Genomic DNA, 24125 nt, shown 5'->3' on the forward strand with positions numbered 1-24125 from the left:
TACTCGATACTTCACCCACTTGCTCACGCTTTTTATGCCGGGAAAGCTGTAAAATCAATGCCATTAAGCTGCTTTGCTAATACAGCTGGGGGACTTCAGCCTTAACTCAAAATTTGGTCCTTTATTAGGGAGTTTAAGTTTACAAATGGTAACAAAAAGTATAACACCTCTGCAGACAACACCAAATCACATTTCCAAATGCTCTTCCAAACAATCTGTCCTTTAAAAGTCCTTGGTTACTTTGTGTTTCAATATGCATGATGTGTTTCCTGATTTCCATTAAGATACAGGAATTGTATTACAGCGTGAGCATTGCAGTTTACCTGCAATGCCAGACACTGCTCATGGAGAATACTCTGTCCTTTCACAGTTTAGTCCTTGGTCTTCACAGGTTCATTAACTGATTTTCTTCTGACTTCTACTGTTCTTTGAGTCCCAGAGAATAACAACATTAAAATACACCAAAAACAGTATAAAATGTAAGCAAGAAATAACAGACACAGCTAGAGGGAATAAATCCGGTAACCTCTGTGGAGGATGCACCGTGGCACTCATCACAGACAGGACAGCCATCAGGGTTATGGAGAGAAGAAACTGTAAGAGAAGGAATGATGCATTAGCTAATGGTGATTCAAAACCTCAAACGAATAAGCTTTTCCTACTTGGATGCTCTGTATTCTTCAATCTATACTTGCAGAAAAACATTCCAGCACATCTCTACACAGACAGTGTGGCTTCCCCTGTTTGGGGCTGTATCACAGAATCCCAGCCTGGTTTGTGCTGGAAGGGACCTTAAAGCTCATCCAGTTCCAACCCCTGCCACAGGCAGGGACCCCTTCCACTGGAGCAGCTTGCTCCAAGCCCCTGTGTCCAACCTGGCCTTGAGCACTGCCAGGGATGGGGCAGCCACAGCTTCCTGGGCAACCTCTGCCAGCACCTCAGCACCCTCACCAGGAATAATGTGCAGTTATGGACATAAACTGGTTTATTCAACACCTTCAGTACCAGGAAGAGCTGCAGGGAAGAGCTGTGGGAATTAAAATGGCTCACCAGCGTCCTGACAATCTTGGGAAAGGACTTAAACCAAGAAATGTATCCCTTCAGGGAAAGGGAGAACTGCTTCAGCTGCAGGTCCTCTGCTGAAGTCTTCTCAAATATGGAGAAGGAAGTGGTGCAGACTGACAGGAACGCCAGCATGGTCACAGTGTAGGCCAGCAGCAGGCCATCTTTCAGCAGCAGAGGCAGCATGCTATAAAAACACAATTGCCCACAGAAGTGAGGGCACATTCCAAGTTATATTTCAAAGAATGTAAAGAGAAAGGGAAAAAGGAGATGTTTATACTGGAACTGGGGAAAGAACATGTACTTAAACACTATTATCAGCATCCAACTCACCTGAAGGTTGACACGAGTAAAAACCACGTGGCCATAAAAGGGATTTCATTTATGATTAAGCAGACTGGTCTAGAATGAAGAGAGGAGAAACAGATAAGCAAACTCTGAGTAACAGCACTTCCCCCTCCACCTGGATGCTGTGCTCCCAGTCCTCCAGGAGGCCAGGCAGAGCTCTATTCCACACTGGCACAGGCTTGGGAAACCCAGGAACAGGCAGCACCTGAAGTGCATCCTCTGCCAGAGCCTCTCAAAATCCTCCTTTATCAAACATTACTTTCAGGTACACACAGGACAACCAGCTCAACCTGCAACCATGCTGGGCAGCTGAGTGACACCTCTGCTTAGCATGGACCATCACCTCAACTAGCCCCAGGCAGGCAGCTCTGGCCTGCACCCCTCCATGCTCCAGGACATACGGCCCAGAGATGGGTGAAGCAGGAGAGAGCAGCATGGCTCTATTTGCATGCTTTCACTTATGAGTTATTCAGAAAAGCAAGTGTGTGGAGTTTTTACAATCAGATGTATTTGTAAGCGAGGAAGCAGCATGCAATAACAAGGTGAGGAAAAGAAGATCAAAATATATCCCCAGAAAAATCATTTACTTACACTGACACTAGAAGAATAGATTTTTCATGTACTTGAAAGGAGAACAGGAAAAATGACAATGCACAACTAACCTTAGGAAAGCAAATCAGAGACACATTAGTCTATGTGACTGCAATGCAAAGGGAGGCTTTAGTTTCTCTGCTGGCACAGACTTTACAGGAATCTCTGAGCTAAATGATGTAGTTTTCTAATTAGCTGCTACATTTACTCCAGTGCCATTTCCAAGTGCACAGAGGTGCTTCTGTCACCACCTCAACACACTGAGAAACACATTGTTTGAAAGTTTACTCAGTGTAGTCACAAAGCACTTAACATGAAGAGCCCTTGCTCTTGCTCTGCTTTACTGCCAAGAGCATCCCCAAACTGTGGGATGCTGTTGTGTGGCAAACACAACACTCACATACACAAACACTGGCAAAGCTCAGTCCTGGTGAGAGCTACCCCCCTCTGACAGAGGTTTTTGGTTATCATCATGACCAGCCAACACCCCAAAGTAAAACGCTGTCCTTTTTCCTCCCACCAAATGAAACACACACACTAAAGCGTAAACCAGTTCTTAGAAAGGAAAAAATGTTAATTTTAAGGCAGTGCTGTAATGAACTTTCAAAACTTTACTTGCATAAAATTAGAAATATAAATTCTCTTTTAACTCTTGAAACCTTAGGATTGGCTCCATAGGATTTTGATTTCAAAGAAACACTGATTTTTGCATGTAAGTCAAGGTTCATGTGCTTAAATTCAAGGAAAGGCAAACATTTGGGAAAACAGTATCATTTTCGAACCACCAAGAGCTCACATGTCCATCTTAGGACATCTGTTACTGATTTTTGCAGCTGATAGAGTAAGAAAAACTAATACTTTGGAAGCTAAACAGTAGGAGGAGACATTCCAACCCTGTATAAGGTTTTCATGTGTATGGAACCTTCTAGAGTCTCTTAGAATCATAGAATAGTTAGGGTTGGAAAGGACCTCAAGATCATCCAGTTCCAACCCCCCTGCCATGGACAGGGACACCTCACACTAAACCATCCCACACAAGGCTACATCCAACCTGGCCTTGAACACTGCCAGGGATGGAGCATTCACAACCTCCCTGGGCAACCCATTCCAGTGAAGATAATAAAAACACACACTAAATAACTGAGGCTCAGGGAGAAAATCTGGATTTAAAAGTCAGGTCAGAGCCCTGGACACATGGCACTTCAAGTGATCTCTTCAGCAGCAGCAGCACAATGACATTGACCGGTACCACACTTCACATCACAGCAGGTGGAACTACTCGGTGGTTGATCTAAACCAAGGAGGCAAGTAAAACCATGCACTTACCAAAGCAAACTTAAATCCTCTCAGTGAAGGCTGGGCTGTGAGCTTTACACAAGCAGGCAGCAGGCTCAGGAATGTTACAGCAAAACTAAAGAGTTGTGTAAGAAAACCAGTTTCAATACACGAGGAGCTACATCCACGCTCTCATATGATCACTTGTGAAGATTATCTAAGTTTGGAATTCAGTTTTCATTTTCAGAAGTACAAAATGACCCAAGGAGGCTCCATCACAAGAGCACCGAGTGCTCTTCACTGACAGACATGCTTTTGAACAAGGAATAAAGCATTTATTAATGGTTGGACTCAATGAACTTAAAGGTCTTTTCCAACCCAGCTGGTTCTATGATTTCTATTAATATTTCTAACTCTGCAGACCTAGACTTGAATCCTCCCATTTAGTCAGAAAAACAGACCTATGAACTCTAACTTCTAAGAGCACTACAGGACGTAGTTCTTTAAGAGGAAAGCATGGAAGTTTTATCTCAGTTTTAACCAACCAAGTAGCTCAAATCACTATGTAACCAAGCAGGAAGTTTTTCAGTCATCAATATTCCTAACAGCACTTGGGGAACACAATCACAGAATGGTTTGGGTTGGAAAGGGCCTTAAGATCATCCAGTTCTAACCCTCTGCCAAGGGCAGGGACACCTCACACTAGACCGTGTCACCCAAGCCTCTGTCCAGCATGGCCTTGAACACTGCCAGGGATGGAGCATTATCACTTGGAGCAAGTATCGCTGGGGATGAAGGTACAATAGAGGAAAGAAAACATTTATTCAAGATTTTAAACACCATTTCTCATTCTTTGACCAAAATCAGTCATTTTGCAGAAATTAACACCAACAATAACGTATGTGAAACACTTTGGTTATGTCTTACCTGAGTTTTAGTTGAGTTTGAGGTGATATTATATCCTTTATCTTTATAAGGACACTTAGACTGCACCAAATATTGGCTACTTTATCCTGGAAGGGGGGAAAAAAGTAATTAGTGGTAGTAACACTCATTTAAAGTAATATTTGTGACAAGAATGGGGCTTGGGAAGTGGGGGATTGTTGGGTTTTACCATGATAGAGACACTTGCAGATATGCTTAGATGGACTTTGTATTATTCTGATCTTCCAAAATGGGAACTTTCAAAAGACTCAATTAAACAGAATCATAGAACCGTTAGGGTTGGAAAAGACCTTAAGATCATCCAGTTCCAACCCTCCTGCCATGGGCAAGGACACCTCACACCAGCCCATGTCACCCAAGGCTCTGTCCAGCTCTGACCACTGCCAAGGATGGAGCATACTTCTAAGTCACTGAGAAATAGTTCTCCAGCACAAGAGACTGCCCCTGAGCTCCGGAGATCACACACTTTGTGAGAATACGGCTCTGAACCTACCTGTCCCTGAGCAAACACTGGTGTATACAAATCTTTGTTCGAATGGGAAGACATTCTGTACACTGCCACATTTCATGACGTACCTGCGTGTGTTTAGCCGTGCTTACCGCCTGCTAGCAATGACAGAGTTAACCTCTAATAAATCAAGAGCTCTAAAGACATTAGCAGTTGTGCTAGGATCACTTTCAAAATTAAATCTGTAACCACAGCTCTCATGCTCCTGAAACTCATCCCGAAACAGCTGCTGGAGGCACAGCTGTGTAGACATAACACCGCGAAAGCTGCTCGCACCAACAACTGAGCCATCTTCCTCACATGCTCAGCAGCAATACAGAGTATGTGCCTCAAACCTGCTCAGGATTACAAGCCAACAGAGGGCTTGGCAGCACCAGCACACACACACACGGGATGCCTACTTAGTAGCCAATACGGTTTTACAACCGACAGCATTTGTTACTGCTGCTGTAAATGGGAACTGATTCAAAGAACCTGTTCCAGGCACCCCAGTGTAAATTTACTGCGCGTTGCTTACGTGGACAATTCCTTGGTTTATCTCGATCAGCATCCAGCAACTCACCCCCTGATCAGCTCAGGAAATATCTGGGCTAATATTAGACTAAAATCCTTCAGCTCTTTCTGACTCCTTGGTTATTGTCATTTACACGTTTTAAACTTGGTACTGAATGAAAAGTGCTATGACCAAAATTATCCATTTCTAAATAATTCCTAAGAAATAGGGTTATTGTTGGGGTGGGGGGGGTTTGCTCTACTTTGGGATTTTTGGACATGGTCTTTTTTGGAGGGGTTGTTGGGAGCTTTGTTTTGTTGTTGGGTCATTTTTTGGGGGTGCTGCGCTTTGGGTTGTTTGCTTTTAACTAACCTAGTAGAGAATGCACTGAGAACACTTCAATAGCACCGCCTGCTGCCTTTGGCCCTTCGGCATTAACTTTTGAAGAGAGAAAAGTGCCATTTGTGATATTTATAGCTAAAGAAGATAAAAACAATATTTAAGATGAATCAACCTATGTAAATATTTGCTTAAATCCCCGAGACATCAAACCCTAGAAATTCCAAGCTTCATTTTATTGCTTGAACTAGAAGCTGAGAAGCTGCTTTTTAAAGTGTAATATTAAGATGCATGCCCTAACTAAGCAAAACAGCAGACAGAACTCCGTGTTGCTGAGGAAAGGAATCCTCTTTCCTTTATCAGCAGGATTCCCTGGTGCTGTGTTAGCATTAGGTGAATGGGGAATTGCTTTCCTGGATTAAGGCTGCGGTACTCAGCACCCTGCAGCACACAAATCTCCATAGCCTGGGGAAAAGGAAAAGCAGAACTGGCCTAAAACCTAGAAAATAGTGGATTTTCAGTGCCAATTTCCACAAAGTGGGACAAACAGGAAGTTGTAAAATGCACTCAAACCACTATTTTTAACTATTTGATTTTAATAATGAATCCTGTCCCAAAGGAGCTGAGCAGGACTACAGATAGAGGCTGAAGCTGTTGACTTTCAAGGTTACATCTTCTGACACTGTCAATTACTATGGAATCTATTTCAATGGAAAAATGTATGGATTGAAGTATGGGTTTGATGATGGGATAAGTGTTGTCTACTCGTATAATATCCTGGAAGATGCCAGCTGAGCTGGGGTTAAATACTGGATTAAATAACTGGCAAGAAATGACTGCTGAAGAAGGCAGCTCAAATTACGAGTTCTGTGGTGTGTCTCCCACATGAAATCCCTAAAGGTCACGCTGAAGGTTTCTCAAGGGATCTAAGAATACAGAACATTTAGAGTGGGGTGGGGGAGAAGAAAACATGCATGCCTCAAACAAGCCTCGGTCAATGGGAAAGAGTCTTCTGAGTACTTGCATGATTTGTTCCATGTCGGTACAGAACGGGAGCCAGCAGACAGCGAAGGAAACCACCACTGTCCCTGCTATCTTAGTTAGCAGTACTAATCTGCAAGCAAGAGAAACACATCAGAAAAGATCAATCCACCTACTGGTAACACAAGTCAGCTTTGAGCTTACAGCACAAACCTCTTACAACACAGGATACAGAACTGAAGGCAACAAATCTAAACCAGGAGCCACCAGCACCACAGGAAGAGTTCACTCTCCCCAGGTTAATGAGAACAACCCCATGAGAACCACAGAGTTACTGCTGTCAATCTTACCTGCTTGACTGCTGCAGCCCAGATTTAAGTTAGCTTACAGCACGAAGAATGCTAAACACACCTGAACAGATTTTGCTGTTTGTTCAATGGAAATACTTCATGCAGACCTCAACAAGATATATTTATCTTGCAGGAGAGGGAAACATTACAAGAAGTATCTTCCACTAGACATTAATGCAGAAGTGCCCACATGCAAACAAGGAGAATGACATTCCCAATGCCAGGAAATAGATACAATGGTTTAGATCACTTACCCCTTTCCTTTCAGTCCCTTCTTGAAGCACTTGCCAAGCAAATAGCAGAAAAAGGGCAGAGAATGGTAGAGTTCCATTTGCTTGTAATTTAAGGCTAAGCAAAAGGCCACTGACCCCAACAGGTCCCAGTCATAAGACAAATAAAGTACACCCCACAGGGCAAGGCCCAGGCTCACTGAGTTGTATATGGTTTTTTATGTCAAGGACAAGATAGACATCTTCATACCGGAAGGCAGCAATGAAAGTGCAGAGGGATGAGTGTAAAAACTGCACACAAGAGTTCTTTCAAGTTAGTTTTAAAAGCACACTGCCCATTGTAACTGTGCTGGTTACACACAGAAGTAACTGTACTTCTATTTAAGCTTTCCAAAGCCTGATTCAAAGTTTGCACAGGCAAATTTGAGGCTAAATAGTATGTGTGTTCATTATACAAGTAACGTGTATTATGTCAACCATGATTTTGGGGACTATGTTGTCAAATACATCAGGATAAACATGTTTTTCTTGGTATTTACATGATTAAAGATAAACATTTCAAGAGTGTTTCCTCCCAGCTCTCAAAAAGTACATACAGAACATTCAAATACATCAGTATTTAAACTATATATTACTTAGACCAAGGACTCCTGAGGGTTTTGTGATATATTATACTCACACCACACTCTCATCCACAGCCAGTCCCCTTAGCTGCTAATACTGTACAAACAAGGAGTAAGTTGCTAAAACTTGTGCCAGCGCTTCAGCACCCTCACAGGGAAGAGCTTCTGCCTAAGAGCTCATCTCAGTCTCCCCTCGGGCAGCTTCCAGCCATTCTCCTTGTCCTGTTCCTACAGGCCCTTGTCCAAAGGTTTCTTGTAAGCCCCCTTTAGGGCTGTATTTTACTGAGATCTCGATTTCACATCAACACCAAAAGGCTCTGTCCTTGCAGAGATGTGCAGCAGCAGTTCAGGTTAAGTAAATCTATTGACTTCTTGAGAGCTGGTCACAGCTAGGGAAGTTATCCATGCAACAGGGCTGGAACAGAGCACAGGAGACCCTGCACTGCATCTGTCTGTTTCAACGGAGCATCTGCTACGCCTGCATCACCCAGACATGAGGTTTGTGGAACCTTTTCTTAAGGATTTGATGCTCAGATTCCACAACATCCACAATCTATTCCAGCATTCCACTGTAGCTATGGTTCAAAGATTTTTCCACGTGTTTAAAAAGCCACCCAAGTATTCCCTATGGTGACTTAGGGACATTACTTCTTGCCCTATCCAATGTGGAACACACAGAGCAGGTAACTGCCCTCCTCTTTATACGTACTAGAAAGAGTAACCCTGTGCCACCTCCTGACCACCACCTTCTCTCTAAGAAGAGCTGCATCCATTCCCATCCCTATCCTTGTAAGTGATGTCTCCAGACAATCTGTATCTTTGAAGAGTCAGGCCACAAATACAATTTCAGACGCCCTGAACTGTAACTCAAATACTCAGTAGTAGCATTATGAACTTTTCTCCTTTGGAATCTACATTCTAAGATATGCTCTCTTCCAAGTTCACCAGGCACTCTCTTAGAAAACCACAAATTAGTATTTGATCGTCAAGACTTGACATAGTGGACACACAGATTCAGCATCTCCTTGGAACAGTTAAATATCTACATTCATTACAACTCCAGGATTGTGTCCCACTGGCTTGATGGCACTACCTAGCGCAGCCTGGAGGAGTCAACTAACAGCATTTGGTTTATGATGCGCAAAACCAGTGTAAAGCCAGCAATCTTATTCAAACCTTATTCAGTCTTATTCCATCTGTGAAGGTGTCAGCCACCAACACTGACCAGCCAGCCTGACAGACTAACTCATGTTAGGTGCTCCGCTGGTAAACAGTTAGGCATTACGTGAAGTGAATCCAGTCTCATGTAATGGTAAAGGTAAGACAGGATGGCATATTTTGTAGAAGTGAACATTTTACACACTCCATCTGACTCACTCCTCTGCCACCTCAGGAAGAGCTAAGGTGGCTCCCTCTCCAAACACAAAGCACAGGAGCACAAGCCATCATTCTTTCCACTCTACAGGGTTGTCACTGTCATACTAGTGAAGTTTTCTGCAATAGAGGTGACTGACAAACATGAGCTCGAGGCACAGGAAGAATGCTGTTCATGTCCGATTTGTCCCAATCTCAACTATTTATCCCCAATATATTCCAGACTTACAGTTTTATCATCTCTGCTTTGGGGTAGGCAGAAGCCCCTCAGATGCCTTTGTACACAGAAGTAACCTCCCACCCAGCTAAAGACAGCTACTAAAAGAACAGTGTTACTTCATAAATTGAAAGGAATTTCACTGCAGAAGAAGGATACTGGAAGTGTCCATGGTCAATAAGAATGAGGCCTGGATAAAGCAGTATGCAGAGAGCACTGGAAACCTGGGAAGAAGGATCAAAAAAAGAGGAAAATAATTATTTCTAAGTTAGAAATAGAAGAACTTATACTACTACTCCAGTACAAAAATTTGCCCCTCCATGGTGCATCCTATACGTAGGAATCTGATTTTCTACACTATTCTGCCAGCAATATTCTGAGGAATAAAGAAGGATCAACATTTTCCACAACTGAGAAAACACGGAATAGAGACCAGGCTCCCCTTTGCCAACCAGCTGAGATCACCCACATCCATCTTAAACCTTGGAACTACTCCAAAAACCATAAGACTTATTCCAGACTGCATGGGTTCTGCCACAAGGACTGTATAAGACAAAGCAGTTCCCAGATTCCCCCATCTCGGGTTTACTACCCAGGTAATAAGTTCACAAAGAAACACAAGTTAGGAGTTCATGGCATCTGAACTTCAGAGCATCTCGTTATTGAAAGCATTAAATTAACTGCTGTCAGATAATTAATGGCTTTATTTTTAACTGAAAAGCCTTTAATACAAGATACACTGACTGACAACAGTTCTATGTCAACTAAAACCATTGCGGTGTTCTACACATTAACTCTCATACTGTTACATTCCTCCCCTGTTTTAAGAGGATGTCCTCTTTGTTTCTTCATTTTCACACACACCAGATACTTGCCTTCTTTTTAGTAGATGTTTCTTTCAAGGAAAAACAATAGAAAATAACTGCAGGAATATAAACCAGCAAATCAGCAACAATCACTGGAAAACAAAGAGTAACTTTACGTTAGAAGCCTCACGCATACCTCATTTAATGCTGCTCGAGTCACACATTTTCATGTGGATTGTGAATCGTTGACTCTTACGGTTTTAACTTCTGAATGCTCCACGTCTTGGTTGTATTTGGTGTTAAAAACCACTCAGATGATAACTAGACAGTGTTGGGGTGAGACTAGCTGCCTGCCTTTTGAATGTGGGGTTTACCTCTGTACCCTCACTGAAAACTTCACTTTATTCATTCAATTCAACTGGATTTCACAAGTCCCAGGGCTATAGCTTCAGCTGAATAAGCTTTTCTATTATCTTACATTGTGTTACAGTATGTTTCATTGCTTTAAACATAGCTCCAGTGGGCAGCTACACCAGAGCTCATTTTTTTCAATAGCTTTGGGAAAACCAAGGAAAAAAAATATAGGGAAATAAACACGAAAATACCAGAAAGTTCTTCATTGGAATAAACTGGGGAGGCCCACTTCAAAGGACAGAAAGAAATGGGTGTACAGAATTTGATCTTGTTAATGTCTCGAACGCTATCATTTCTGATGTCCAGAAGCTGCTGCTTCCATGCGTTCAGCTGTTTTGGCTTCTGGCACAGCCTCAGTCAATAAGAGGGCACACTCTAGTTCCTCACATGCCGAAATGAGAGAAGGCATTCTTCATTCTCCAAAGAAATCAACTACAACCAGATCCAGTCAAGCTGTTTGATGAAACGAATAGTCTGGAGACAGAATTATGAAGCTCTAGGTTATAACTATCCCTAGTCTGTGTGATGTGAATAAATAGTCTAGTTATTTGGCTTTCATCATCTGCCTGCAGCAAGTATTTGTATGAGGGTGGACAACAGAACCAGCAGGTTCACCTGACTGGAACTGTGTCAACTCCTGCTCATGCTTAAGCCACCAGGTGAACTGAGTGTTGTCTTAAGAGCCCGAGAAAGAGTCAGGTTATTCCTATACACCAGTTTCAGTTATTCCAAGAGGGAAAGTATAATTTGCCTCTTTGTAGTCATAGGATTCGGAAGAGAATGTTTAAAGACATCAGCTATTCAGTGCTGAAGCCACAATTAAACAAATAAACCCAAGGCATTAGCAAAACAAATCCACTGACACTTCAGACAAAGGTGCGATGCCAAGAGCTGACACCGACCACCCTCAATTATTTGAATGCATTCTTCTAATGGCTATTGTTAAAAAGTGTTTATCAGCTCTGCTCGAGCCATCAGTGGTTTGTCAAGTGAGTTGATTTCAAAACTAATAAAGCCCATTTCAAGGGTAATTAAGTTCTAGTGATTTTTATTTCTTTCCAATTCAATCAATTCCTAAGACCAGACAGAGGTTTGTGAAGTACTGAAAAGCTACTGAGGAACAACAGATTCTGCTGTTGCAATCAGAAAGCATTTTGTGCAATTCCAGTGCTACACAAAGCAACAGAAACCCTTCAAATGAAAGAAAACAGTAACAGGATAACACAGCATCTACCATTGCTAAGAGAACAAGAGCTCACAGGCCACATTGTTTGCAGACCCACCGACACAGCTACTGAATTAAGTTATCCACATGTATTTTTTCAGCACTTATTTTAACCTTTCCTTTGTAGCTCAGAACAATCAAATGGTCAGAAAAGTGACTGCAGGAAAATGAAGTTTAGGGTAAAAGTAGTAAAATACAATTTTACCTTTTTGTTAACAGTTTATCTCTAGAAAGTGGTGACTCTGAAAGTGGTGTCTTTAAAAATGTCAAATACCTCTTCCTTTAAGATAAAGCACACAGCTCATAAGGAACCTCTCCAAGACCTCAAGAGGTTGTTAATGCCAGTCTACATATGAAATAACTCCACAATTAAGACCAAGCTAAGCTGTAAATGAAAAGCATGTTTATGAGAATGAAAGGGAAAGCAACTAAACAATTTTCAGTTCCAAAATGCTATAAATATATATATATGCTATAAAAAAGTGGCTTTGTCTTAAGAGTTTTTACCAAATCAGTTGGGTTAAGAACTTGTTTATGTATTTCATCAGCTTCACGAATATGGTAGAAGAGAAAAGAACACAGGAGTTTGGTTCATAAATGGAGCTGCAAGGCTATCCAAGTCCAAGAACTGGGAATAAACTGGTAAAGACAGAGAAGCTGCATGCCATTAAACATGCTAAATTAGTAAGCAAGACAATCTACACCTTCATCCTGAGGAAATATAGTTTTCCTACCTGTTGTACGCATAAATAACTTATGTGGCTGACTCTCATACCCCCGAGATGTGTGCAGGGCAATCCAATCAGGATTTATTAACTTTGCACTGTAAAACAAAGTACAGACACATCAAAATGTAGACAGTTCTCATTTCCCTTTACACCCCTCTCAGCAATAAAGATGACATGCACAGGAGCATATTCCAAGAATTAAGATGAATGGAGAAGGAATATTTCAAAGAGCAATAGTGATCAATGACAGATTTCCCTCCCGGCTGTATCAGTTTATGCTGTAGACTTTAGCTGCTATTTCACAATTAAAAAGGAATCATCTTTGCAAACAGGACGACTGGAATACAATATTTATTAGGACAAGGTAACCACCTTCAGTGTAGTTCCACTGACTTTTAGAAAAACAATTGTAAATACCTTTCATGCTTAAGTATTAAATATAAACCATTTACAGTTCACATAGATGCCCCACATAACTCAGCTGGTGCACTTTAACCTACATTCTTATTCCATAAGTCTCATTCCAACAGCAGTAAAGCCCTTGTGGAAAAAGTATTCCAATAACAGAATTCTATTTACATGATATCCAGTCATCAAATGTCACTTGGGCTCTCAACACACGAGAGCTTTCCCATGAGATATGCGCAATTCCTACGGCACTTTTCTCTGTGCATCACTGATCCAAAGGTAGCTTCTATGGAAACATAAATGTCTAAGTCACGTCTAACTCCGCTAAAGTTTACAGACCTGGCAAAAGGAATGTAACCCTTCAGTCCCCCTCGAGGTAATTACAAGGCAGAAAACCAGCAGTATTAGTTTTAAGCAATAGGGATACACATAAAATCTATTCCCTAGCTTTAAGGAAGCAAACAATACTCTCCATTTCATCAGCTGTCCAGACTGGTAGTTTTTAGCTACTGGTTTCTCTCCTCAGGAGAGACACACACAAAAAGGGGAGGGGAAGGGGGAGAAGAGACATGAATTTGGTATTTCATATAGTACTTTAAATCATGAACTTACATGTAAGCACACACAAGACTGTGATAGGCAGTAAGAGGCGGGTAATCCAGGCCCCAGTACAGCAGGTTGTTATCAGTTGTATTGAAGTACCTAGAATAATAATAATAATAATAATAATAACACCCTTAATACGGCTCTACATCTCCAGCTTTGTTTCAGCCCAAGGAAAAGGCTGAATATTAACCCAAATATTCGTATTAACACATTCAAAATCGAACACAGGAGTCAGTAACTTCTACATCTGCTTTATTTTACTGCACACCAAAGTACCTCAACAAAACAAAAGTGATCCAGAGCACTCTCACTTGTGCTTGCAAAGTATGTTTAAAAACACTGCTAAAGCTACTTAGCTGGAGAGGGAAAACCCTTGATGTGAACAGAGCCTGACAAAAATCCAAAGACTAAAACAAAGCCTGCACAAGAATCGCCATACACATCTACTGCAGCTCTAGGCTTCTGCCTGTGCTGGGCTTTGCACGTCCTCACCTCCATCTCCAAACCAAACCTACGTTTGTCACCCATGTCAGTAATTCCAGGAGACAGCAGTTTGCCAAAATAGAAATAAAACCGATGGAAATTGCCAAAGAAATTTCATTCACTAGTTCTTACTTTTTTCATTATATTTAATCCCATTTCTTTCTTTCCTAGACTTGGACAGCACATGCAGTATGTGACAATGACTTTGGAATAGTTAAACTTTCTCTGCTCCTCTGTCAGGCTGTAACGTAGCACATTGTGAACTGCTTCTGCTCAACAGAAAATCTGGAAGTGCTGAAAACCCACCTGTTGAAGTTATACTGCTGGAAAGCAACTGAACAGAAGTGGAAAAGGGTGGCATAGAGACATTACACAAACAAAAAGCAGCATATATCTGGAAGAGAACTATGCCACAGCAGGTGCACCTAGGCAACAGCGTCAGCATGAACGTAGGAGTAGAGGCTAAGAAGTTCCTTAGAAGGCAGCACCAAGTTATCAGAGTAACCTCAAGAACCACACAAGGGCACAAACCTCAATCAGATACATCAGCCACAACCACTTTACCTCGTTCTGCCTCAAAACTCAGGTGGAACATGTGAAAGAAAGGAAAAGGATTTGCCCATTTGGAATGACATTGTGTCACGTGTATGGAAGACTGGCAGCACTTAGAATTAAGTCACCTCTTCCAAATGAGAAACAGAAGGTCTTATCCAAGGAAAACAGAAGTCATAAAAATAAGGCATTAGACCCTTTATATCTCACAGTGAAACAGACTGACTAGCCTAACTGCCATGGGGCAAGCTCGTGGCTCTTCCAGTTTCTCTTGTCAAATGCATCCAATTTTTGACATCTATTATAGTAAATGAGATTTCTTGAATTCTTCATGAGCTGCCTGAAGAATCTGATGAGCTGATGATAAATCACATTTCTTTGAACTGCATCTTTGCTTCTTATCCTACAATTCCAAAGTGTTCATGCCAAAGCAGTTCAGATTCTTCATGCAGTCCGCAACTTTGTCATAAACTTTCTGGGCTTGTCTTAGGTTTGGGGTTTTTGTTTGGTTTTCTTTAATTTTACTGTCCATAGACTCATTGTTTCAACAGAAAAAACAACCCCTCTGCCCAGTAATACTCAGCAAAAAAGCTGTCACAGTTTTAACTAGCAGTGTAATAAGGAAGGATGTTCTTAGAGTAGCCTTTAATAAATAATATCAAGAATATAAAGAGTAATATAGAAAAGAAATACTTAAGTTCTGGCCTCTGGCTCAGAGATGTCACACAAGGAAACTGAGACTGTCGTTTACTGCAGCAATTTGTCTTATACATCTTTGTTTTGGATCAAAGAAAATAAACATGGAACACGCAGCTATATTACCTATAGGTGCCCGTTTAACAGTCAGCGTGACAGCTCTCCTCCCAGGAGCTCTCTGTACGTACAGAGCCACGTTTACAGAGGAACGCTTGCCGCATAGACAGCTCTTCTAATACTAAACAAGCGTGAGAAGTGATTAGAATCTCAACTTCAAATCTGAATACCATTTTTACACCCTGAAGTATAACGTCTTTTCTGCTTATTTCTACACTACAGGAAGAGAAAGACAGCTTAGCTTAGTTTTCTAGAATGTAATCCCTTCCATGTCAGCCAAAATGTTCTTTTCCACCACCCAAAACTGAATATGACTGTGCTGTGTTAGAAATTCAATTCCCAAAGCAGACCTAATCCAAAAAACTTCTGTTATAAATAAAACAAAGAGCAAATACAACAAGGCTGAGATGCCCAGCTGGCAGCCGAGAGGCAAAACCCAGCCTGCAGTATAGCTTCATCTGCCCTCAGGGAATGCCTACAAGTAATGCCTGCTATAACTCTTAATTTTAAGTACATATAGTTCCACGTAGCAGAGTGGGTCAAAGCTGCCAACTCCATAATTATGTCAGCTCTCCATTATCCCAACTCTGGTGCAATGAGGGTTTGGATAATCCCAGAAAAACGTAGAAATGATAATATAGATACAACAGGATGATCCGAAGTCGCAATATAAAGTCATCTGCAGTGTTTCAGAGTGTCGTACTTTCAGAACTGACCCCATATATATTTACAGCAATACAATTGAATTAATATTCTATTCTGTCATATTAATCTCTTCCCAACAGACAGCTGAGGAAAAAAAAATTACAGCAAACAGAATGCAACTATCCCGACTGGAAAATGACCTGATGTTCCAAAGTGTTCCAATTTACATTGCAGTATATATAGAGACAAAATAATGCTTACCATTCCATGCAAACTCTAAGAAATAATAGCAACAATATAAAAAGAAATAAAACTTTTGGAATCATCTTCCTACTGGTTTAAGTGATCTGTACAAATGAAGCTCACTCTCATTACAGCTAGAGTCCAGGCACCCATATTTTAAAACCTGTATTAAGAACATGGGTATGAACAACAAATTCGCAGGTGTAAAAACCAACCGGTGCCTCCAGCACAAGAAGTCAAATCTTTGCATTTACTAGCACGACTCTACCTCTCAGCTTAGGGGAGACGAGCAGAGCTTGGTTTGGTTTTGTCAGTGCTGATAATCATGCAGGTTTTAGTGCGTTAGAGATATGGAACTCGGGAAGCTGAATTGATTTGTTTTCTAACCCAGGAGAACAAGCTTCTCTAAGATCTCTTATAAACCTGATAAAAAATTGCTTCTGGATCTTTCCATTCAATCTGAAACAAAGCTGGAGCTTCACAACAGAGAAGTCAGAACAGTTTGTTACAGAAACTCATAGCCAGCAAGTCAAAATTCCAAATTTTAGCTTTTTTGTGAAGAAAACAGTACCTCAGCTTATGAACAGGGTAATACTGCATTAATACAAAAGGGATTTTAGCATAGTTCAGGGAACGGTAGAAATGTTGCAGAGATCTCAAAGGTATATTAAAGGAAGATACAACCCAAAGTTTCATTACATTTACCCCTTTGTAACCCACACACTACATACCACTGCCTGATGGGCAAATTGTAAGTAACTTCTTGCCAGTGCCTCTGAGCTTCATAGTCTCCATACATAGGTGGCTTTCCTGCACCTAAAAAGAAACGACAGTACTTAGGGATTTATTAAGTTTATGCAGACTGCTTTTCCTCTAGATATGCATTTGCATATTAATATATCACTAATTTTATTCTCCATCCCCTTATGGTATTTGAGAACTAAATAGAGACCTCATCGGCTACGCAGCCTAACAGGGAAGGGAAAAAAGGAAGTTATACATTCTTTTGGCCTTCTGGATATTTCTGCAACAAGCATTTATCAAGATACTCCACTGTGAAGAATTGCTTCCTCATCTGACAAAAAAATCATTTCCAAGTGTAGATGAAAAATGGGGCACTTTCTCTGAAATAAGAAAATGCACATAACAGACACCCTGTACTGATTCTGTGTGAGCTACTACGTGTCCTTAGTATATAACAGTTGACAGTGTTCTCACTTGTGTTTCAGCCACGTTGTGGTGCTTTGCTTTTAAAAGTAACAACCAGCCTTATTCTTTATATTTCCTTAGAACTAGGGACCTGCCGCAAGTCCCCCAGATCCCTTCCCTCTGCTGCCTGCCTAGCAAGAATACTGCATCTGTCCCTTAATAAGGGGTTCAGATGAGCCATTTACCGAATGAGGCCATTCAGCACACAGAATAGGTCTGGAAGGATTTTTTTCTTATGATCTGCAAAGCTTTCTAAATAATAACTGCTCCATTTTGGTTTACAGGAGTTCTCCCTCACACATTTTTCAACTGAGTGATTGTTATGTAGCGGTTCTGCAGAGTGAATTACGTTAAAGGACACTTTTCACGCATGCATACGCAAGTCTCTCAGGAAACCAAGATACTCCTTTTATTTCCACAGGAAAAAAAGCTTTATCAATGCAAATACTTCAGATGTCTACTCATAAACAATTGCCTCAACATAAGCCTAACTCTGATAATGGCAGTATGTTAAGCATCTTTATCACAGAATTTATTTACTTCTATTAACCTGTGCTTATTGAGAACAGGAACTGGACTGATAACACTTCTAGTAAGATATTGACACGAGCCAGACAGAGATTTAAGAGTTTCTTTAAAATATAGGAAAGCCATCTATATTTTTTCACATGATCTATGTCTGTGGGAGTCACACAAGCTCAGATATGTCCTGCTTATTCCTGGGTAGTGGAGAGAACATTATCTCTGCTATTTTAATCCTGGGTAGTAGAGAAAAGAGATTATCTCCACGGTATGGCACATTCAACTGAAAGTTTCCCAAATAAGTGAGGTCACTGGAGAACAGGAGGTTTAGCAGTGACTGTTCTGTAACTATAAATCTAGAGCAAAGAAACTGTTGTAGGGTTACTGAAATACAAGAAAAGGTATTATCCAAATTACAGTGTTTACGTGTGTGCATATGCACATCGGTACATATCTAAAACCACACATTTTATTTCAGCTCTCAAAAGAAAAACCACCACAGGAAGAGAAATTAATTCCTTCAGAATGACCAAGAGAGATCTTAATCCTAAAGTTCGATTACTGAAAGCCAAATACAGAGGTGGATCACGCATCCGTCTTCATCCGAGAACGCATACGTAGCCTCCACCTACAGCAAGCATCAAGTATGCAGCTAAACAGAATTCGGAATTCATAAAAGTTGAGTGTTTTGTTTGAAAAGGATCACAAATACTTTAAATTTAAAGTGGCCTCACTGAGTTCTATTGTTACCTGGAAGCAGACATTTTTAAGGGTCAGAAGCTGCCTTTCAACAGGGGTGTTTAGCTTAACTTAGCAGTTTAGCAATGCATAAAAAAAATACGCATTAATATATGAAGCCAAGTTTTTCCTTAATAATTCTCCAAGATCAGCCAATCTAAGGTCATCATAAATGGCGACCTTTCAAAACTAGGTATTAGTTATGGGCTTCCAGAAGGCAGATCCAAAAACACGCTGGATAGCTAGCGACAACAGAATGGAACTGAGATGGCAATCCAAGACTCTACAGCATATAAGGGCAGAATTAACCCCCTTGTTTCTGGCCATCCACACCACTTCAGAGCATGCTGAATCAGCACTTCTACCAGAGCCTGCTTCAGAGAACGATGACTGCTTCTAATCCTTTATTCAACTTCACTGCAGTGAGCAGCAGTGAAAGCAACACAAGATCACAGCCGTTTAAACACCACCCTGACCATTTTTTGCCTTGCTCCTGTCATTAAATGTATATTACACCTGAAGGAAGAGGAAACAAAGAAAACCCAGCGCAGATATGCATGACAGCTCTAACGTTCAGGTTTGCCTTTTTCTTCAGCTAGCCAACGCTCAAAGTTAAGCACATGCTTTAATAATTTGCTGGATTGGATGAGACTCAGCTTTTCCTATTCCAAAACAAGTTATACAATCATTGCATAGGAAACAAGATCAGAAAAGATGATATTTTAGCTCAGGCATCACTTTAAGACTCTCAAAATCTTGACAGGTTTGAAATTAAATCGACTTTTAAAAGTCCACTTAGCAAAGTAATTGTAAATACTTGCAATACAACAGAAATTTAGCATTGTGTGGCAAAAGAGAGGGTGTTTGGCTTGCTGTCTATGGATGGGTAAAAAAGCCTCTGTTACCTATAGAGCAGATTTCTTACAATGGCACCGTCAGAAATCAAACTGTGCAAGGGGTGCATGCAACTTCTCCGCAAGCAAATTCCTTCAAGTAAGTGAAACCCAGAAACTACCAGCTTCAAAATCACTCGAATGCTACAGAACAACTCCAACTACTCAGGGAACAAAGCTCCCAATTGCCTTAACAGAGAACTAGAGTTGAATTTGACTGAGCTCGTGATTCTTTTAGTTGACGGGGATTAAAAGTAACGGTTTGGGTTCGAGGGGGTTTTAATTTGCAGAGAGCAAGCTTTGTGCAAGCTCATGCTAAGTGTAGGAATGGCACTGAGAGGTTTGGAAAAAAACAACTTGCTAGTTCGTTCAAGCATACTGAGATGGGGAGGAGAAAACCTCTCTATTAAAAGATTATAGCTCTAGTTTATGCTGTAAACAACCTTAAGGAAGTATAGCTACAAGGCAGAGTGTAATCGCTCACTCCACATCACCTTCACGCTGTCTTCATTACCACCAGTACAGTTTTAGCTAAATATAAATTAAGGCTATATCTGTTATAGAACTTAAAGGACAAGATTAAACAAATGTACAATTGGATTGCAATAACATTCTGCACCTACTGAAACAACAAAGGCGTGGGGTGAACTGGCAGCTGCTCTTCGGCTCCTAAAACATTACTGACCATCACACACATAGAAAAACACATTGTGGTGGTTTTTCCTCGGCATTTTATTCCAAGCAGCTGTGATGTTAATCACTGCACACTTCAGGAACACAGGAACAAGGTATTACACGAACCCCAGGGAAACAGAGAGGCACTAAAATATGACAATACTTGAAATAACACATTGCTTCCTATTTATGATTTTACATGCAAGTTTATTTTAATTTATCACAAGCGCCATAATTCACCTTCATGTGGTTGCTTTACAGACCATGAACATGTATTACCTGAGTAAGAACTGAGCGACACAGTCCAGCGTACAGTAAGTGCCAGTAAAACAGTGATTGTCATTAAGCTCCACTTCTCCATAGCTGCTCTTTGTAACAAGCCAGAAGGTACCTGGAAAAAAACAACACCATAAACATTGCTACAGCACTGCCTGTGGGTTTGTTCCTTAGGCATTTAATAGCACAACAGCTAGTCGCAGCTTTCTCTCCACCCAAAAGCATTCGGTTACTGTCTAGTGTCTGGAAGCACGCTGCAATCAGGAGGGGTTTCAGTACTGGAGAATTTCTAACCATGAAGCCCAAAGCTGCCCAGAAGCAATTTCCTCCACTGCTGAGCTAGAAGCTGAAAAGGCATCCGATAAAATGCATAAAAACAGCAGCAAGAGGGGTAAAAGATTTCAAACCACTTGAGAGAATTCAGTTACCAGATCAACACTGCACTGTATATCCACATACAAACTTAAGCATCCTCTCAATAAGCTCCACAATTTGTACTGCAAACATATAGCATGTTTTTACCTCTGACAAGAGAAGATTCTACAAGAGACCAGTAGGGAAGACTGTAGCAGCAGTCAAAATACTCATGCCAACCATGTGCATTAAGTAGCTCACAAACTACTATTTGTCACTGAACAAGAAAAACCTCTTCTGAGAGGTCTGTAAAAATTACCAGATTACTAACTCACTAGGAAAAAAGTTATTATTAACAAGCATAGTTTTAACAAGTAAGTGTCCCAGTATTAAGTATTTGCTTGATTAGGAAAACCACTGCCAAATTACACAAAGTACAGCCTTCTCTGTTGATTTACATATATACGAAAGTGATTTAAAGTTAACTACATGCCGGCAGGTCTTCGGCTGGACGAGGTATTATCTGTTCTCTTGCTGCCATTATAAAAGCACAGAGCCCACTGTAAACTCTGTAACAAGTGTTCCAGCTAATCCCACAGGAATACAGTCCAGTGCGCAATAAAAGAAATGACCTGCGTACCACCAGTGTAGGAATGCAAACATCTGGCATTAGTGACCAAATACAGATCCCTGAACTAAACCTTACTTCAGTCTCCCCGTATTCTAAAAGGGGTTTTAAATTCTGCCTCCCCCTTCGCAAGCACCGGCAACGTGTCCCTAGAAGATACATCAAATCAAACCTACCCAGCTCGAGAGCTCTTCTCATCTTTCTACTCAACGAGGCAGGAAGACCGATCTCCCACCAAGCCTGCTCACCACGGTAAGGATCCAGTGAGATACATTGCTAGATCTCTCAAATTACAGGCCACGCGCATCAAACTCAGAAATCAAGAAAGTAATGATGCTGCCCTAAGCAAACCCCCCCCTAAGTATAAAATACACAAACTTTGACCCAGGGAATCGAAAATATTTTAGCCTGAGTTAGAAAAAACTGAAAAAGAAACTACTCCAGTGTTGACAGGGAGAGGCAGCAGTAAATCCAAAGCTGCACTTTGCCAGGTCAGCAGCCGCCGCACCATTCCCTCCAGTCAGCAACAGATACGTTACAGATGAGTGGATGAGCCTGGGCACAACTGTCAAAGACTCCTTGCAGAAGAGGCATCATCCAATTTCAGTGAGTTTAATACACTTGCTGCTGCCAAAATAAGGCAACAAAACCCAACCCACACAGCAGCAGCCCTGAACTGCTGCTTTTTTAACAAACAACATCAAGACACGATTTTCTGCTCAAACTAAATCCGTATTTATTTAGCATTCACAGAAAGGTGTGACCCAACACCACTACCAAGGGTAGAATCAATGTTACTTTCACAACGTAACTGGATGACAGCAGTAGATCACCATCTATAGGTAGAAAGGTGAATACTGGTATCCACGATGGCTGCAGTGCTACAGCTGTGCACAAACCACAGGTGAGGCACCTTGACCCGATACTGAGATTGACTTTGGAGATCATTTCACCCTAAAGGAATGTTTGCGCTTCCTAAACTTGGGTCAAGTGAGACCAGAATCCTACCTGACTTCCAAAACAAGTGTCACAAAGCCTGCCCTTTCTCTTCTATAAAAGTTACACCTGCTCTTCCTTTGTATTTGCAGTTAGAACAATTATTAATTACAGCTTCTTAATTCCTATGTAAGGCCAGTCTCACCCACAAGCTCCCTCATCTTTGCTCCTTCCTGTATCTCTGCCATTCCCTGCATTTAGGGTAACGTTTTCTGGGGTACCGAGTTTCTTCTTTCTGCTCAAAAGTGGTTCTTCAAATATTCATTCCTCCTCCTTAATAATTACTCCATACCCCCTGAAACAAAAGCCATGCCTTCATTAGATTCTAAAGCACGGTTTTTGCTATACCATAGGGTAACAAAGTTTTCCGGATAAGATAAAGCCGGTCTGGGCACTCTCAGACTTTGTACCTCTGCACGAGCAACACCAGAGGGCCCGTCAGTGAGATGCCACCATCTGTGGAGCGCATCACAGCCCCGGCCACCCCCGTCCTTCCACGCTGCCTGCTATACAGATGCAGATAGACAACACGGACGCAAACACCCGCTCCCTGCAGAAGGAACCTCACAGACCCCGCTCACAGATGCTGGCTCAAAGGATGCCGGCCCTCAGCACCACCGCACCGTGTCCGAGCTCAGAACACAGCCACCACGCTAACAGCGCGGCTCGGGGAACCAGCCCCCGCGCCACGAGCCCGCTGGCCCAGCACTCCCCGTCACAAACCGCGTCGAACTCCCGGACCTCCCGCCCAGCCTGCGCAGAGGAACACGAGCGGCGCACGGAGCGCGGCGCCGGGGCCTCCCCTTCCCCTCAGCCGCCGCCCGCCCCGCGCACCGACACCGCCCATGCGCAGCGCCCGGGCCAAGCGGGGCTCCACAACGGCCCGAGGAGCCCTGCGGGACCGGGCACCGAGCACCCGCCGCCACCGCCTCCCGGCCGCCCCATCCCGCCCGCTCCCGCCGCTCCTTACTGGGCACGGCCCGCGCGCACGCGCTTCCGCCTCGCAACCGGCTTCCGGCCTCCACCGCCGGCCGCGGGAGCGCGCGCGCGCGCCCTCGCGAAGGCGGCGGGGCGCGCGCGCGTGCGTGCGTGCCGGGGGGGGAGGGAGGGAGGGAGGGAGGATGCTCTGCGCCTGCGCAGTTGTGGTGCTCACGGCGGGTGCCTTCGGGCGGGAATGTCGCTGAGGGGAGACATGGGGCCATGGTGTACCCGCGAGACCGGGAATGGCGGCGGGCAGCGGCTTCACCTCAGCGATGCGGGAGCCGTGAGCAGCCCCGGTGGAAACGGGCAGGAGCGGGCCCGCAGTGCGCAGCTGTCCTCAGAGGAGGAAGGTGCGGCTCTGTCCCGGCTGTGGTTGGCGTAGAACCATGGAATGGTTTGGGTTGGAAGGGAGCTAAACTCACCCAGCTCCAACCCCTGCCATGGGCAGGGACCCCTTCCACTGGAGCAGCTTGCTCCAAGCCCCTGTGTCCAACCTGGCCTTGAGCACTGCCAGGGATGGGGCAGCCACAGCTTCTCTGGGCACCCTGTGCCAGCGCCTCAGCACCCTCACAGGGAAGAGCTTCTGCCTAAGAG

At 42.6% G+C, this 24125-nt stretch overlaps 2 protein-coding genes across 13 annotated transcripts in view; one reads left to right on the forward strand and one right to left on the reverse strand.

Moving 5' to 3' along the window:
• Window positions 1-19408, forward strand: part of ITGB3BP (integrin subunit beta 3 binding protein) — a 55841-nt gene extending 36433 nt beyond the window's left edge. For 2 of the 8 annotated variants that reach the window (XM_065673156.1, XM_065673162.1), the window contains one exon: window positions 14178-16342. The gene's annotated coding sequence lies outside the window, so the exon portion shown is untranslated. Of the gene's footprint in view, window positions 1-1675; window positions 4876-14177; window positions 16343-18468 lie in introns of those variants that run through there. The other 6 variants (XM_065673160.1, XM_065673167.1, XM_065673159.1 and 3 more) reach the window with 4 other exon arrangements.
• ALG6 (ALG6 alpha-1,3-glucosyltransferase) lies at window positions 102-23592 on the reverse strand. Of its 5 annotated transcripts, none has more exons than XM_065673151.1 (15): window positions 23521-23592; window positions 20576-20687; window positions 16991-17075; window positions 13530-13619; window positions 12516-12604; window positions 10212-10294; window positions 9496-9560; window positions 7147-7332; window positions 6540-6675; window positions 4204-4289; window positions 3328-3412; window positions 2002-2072; window positions 1396-1464; window positions 1051-1249; window positions 102-594 (listed from the first exon to the last, which is right to left on the reverse strand). In XM_065673151.1, exons 2-15 carry the CDS (start codon window positions 20655-20657, stop codon window positions 397-399), a joined length of 1524 nt encoding a protein of 507 aa, XP_065529223.1. In that variant the 5' UTR covers window positions 20658-20687; window positions 23521-23592; the 3' UTR covers window positions 102-396. The 5 variants fall into 5 exon arrangements, with proteins under 5 accessions (XP_065529223.1, XP_065529224.1, XP_065529226.1 ...); XM_065673152.1 differs by lacking the exon at window positions 23521-23592 and adding an exon at window positions 23123-23374; XM_065673154.1 differs by lacking the exon at window positions 23521-23592 and adding an exon at window positions 22961-23100.
• Between the last annotated feature and the right edge of the window lie 533 nt (window positions 23593-24125).

Source organism: Lathamus discolor, chromosome 3 (assembly GCF_037157495.1).
Source record: "Lathamus discolor isolate bLatDis1 chromosome 3, bLatDis1.hap1, whole genome shotgun sequence".
Classification (NCBI taxonomy): domain Eukaryota; kingdom Metazoa; phylum Chordata; class Aves; order Psittaciformes; family Psittacidae; genus Lathamus; species Lathamus discolor.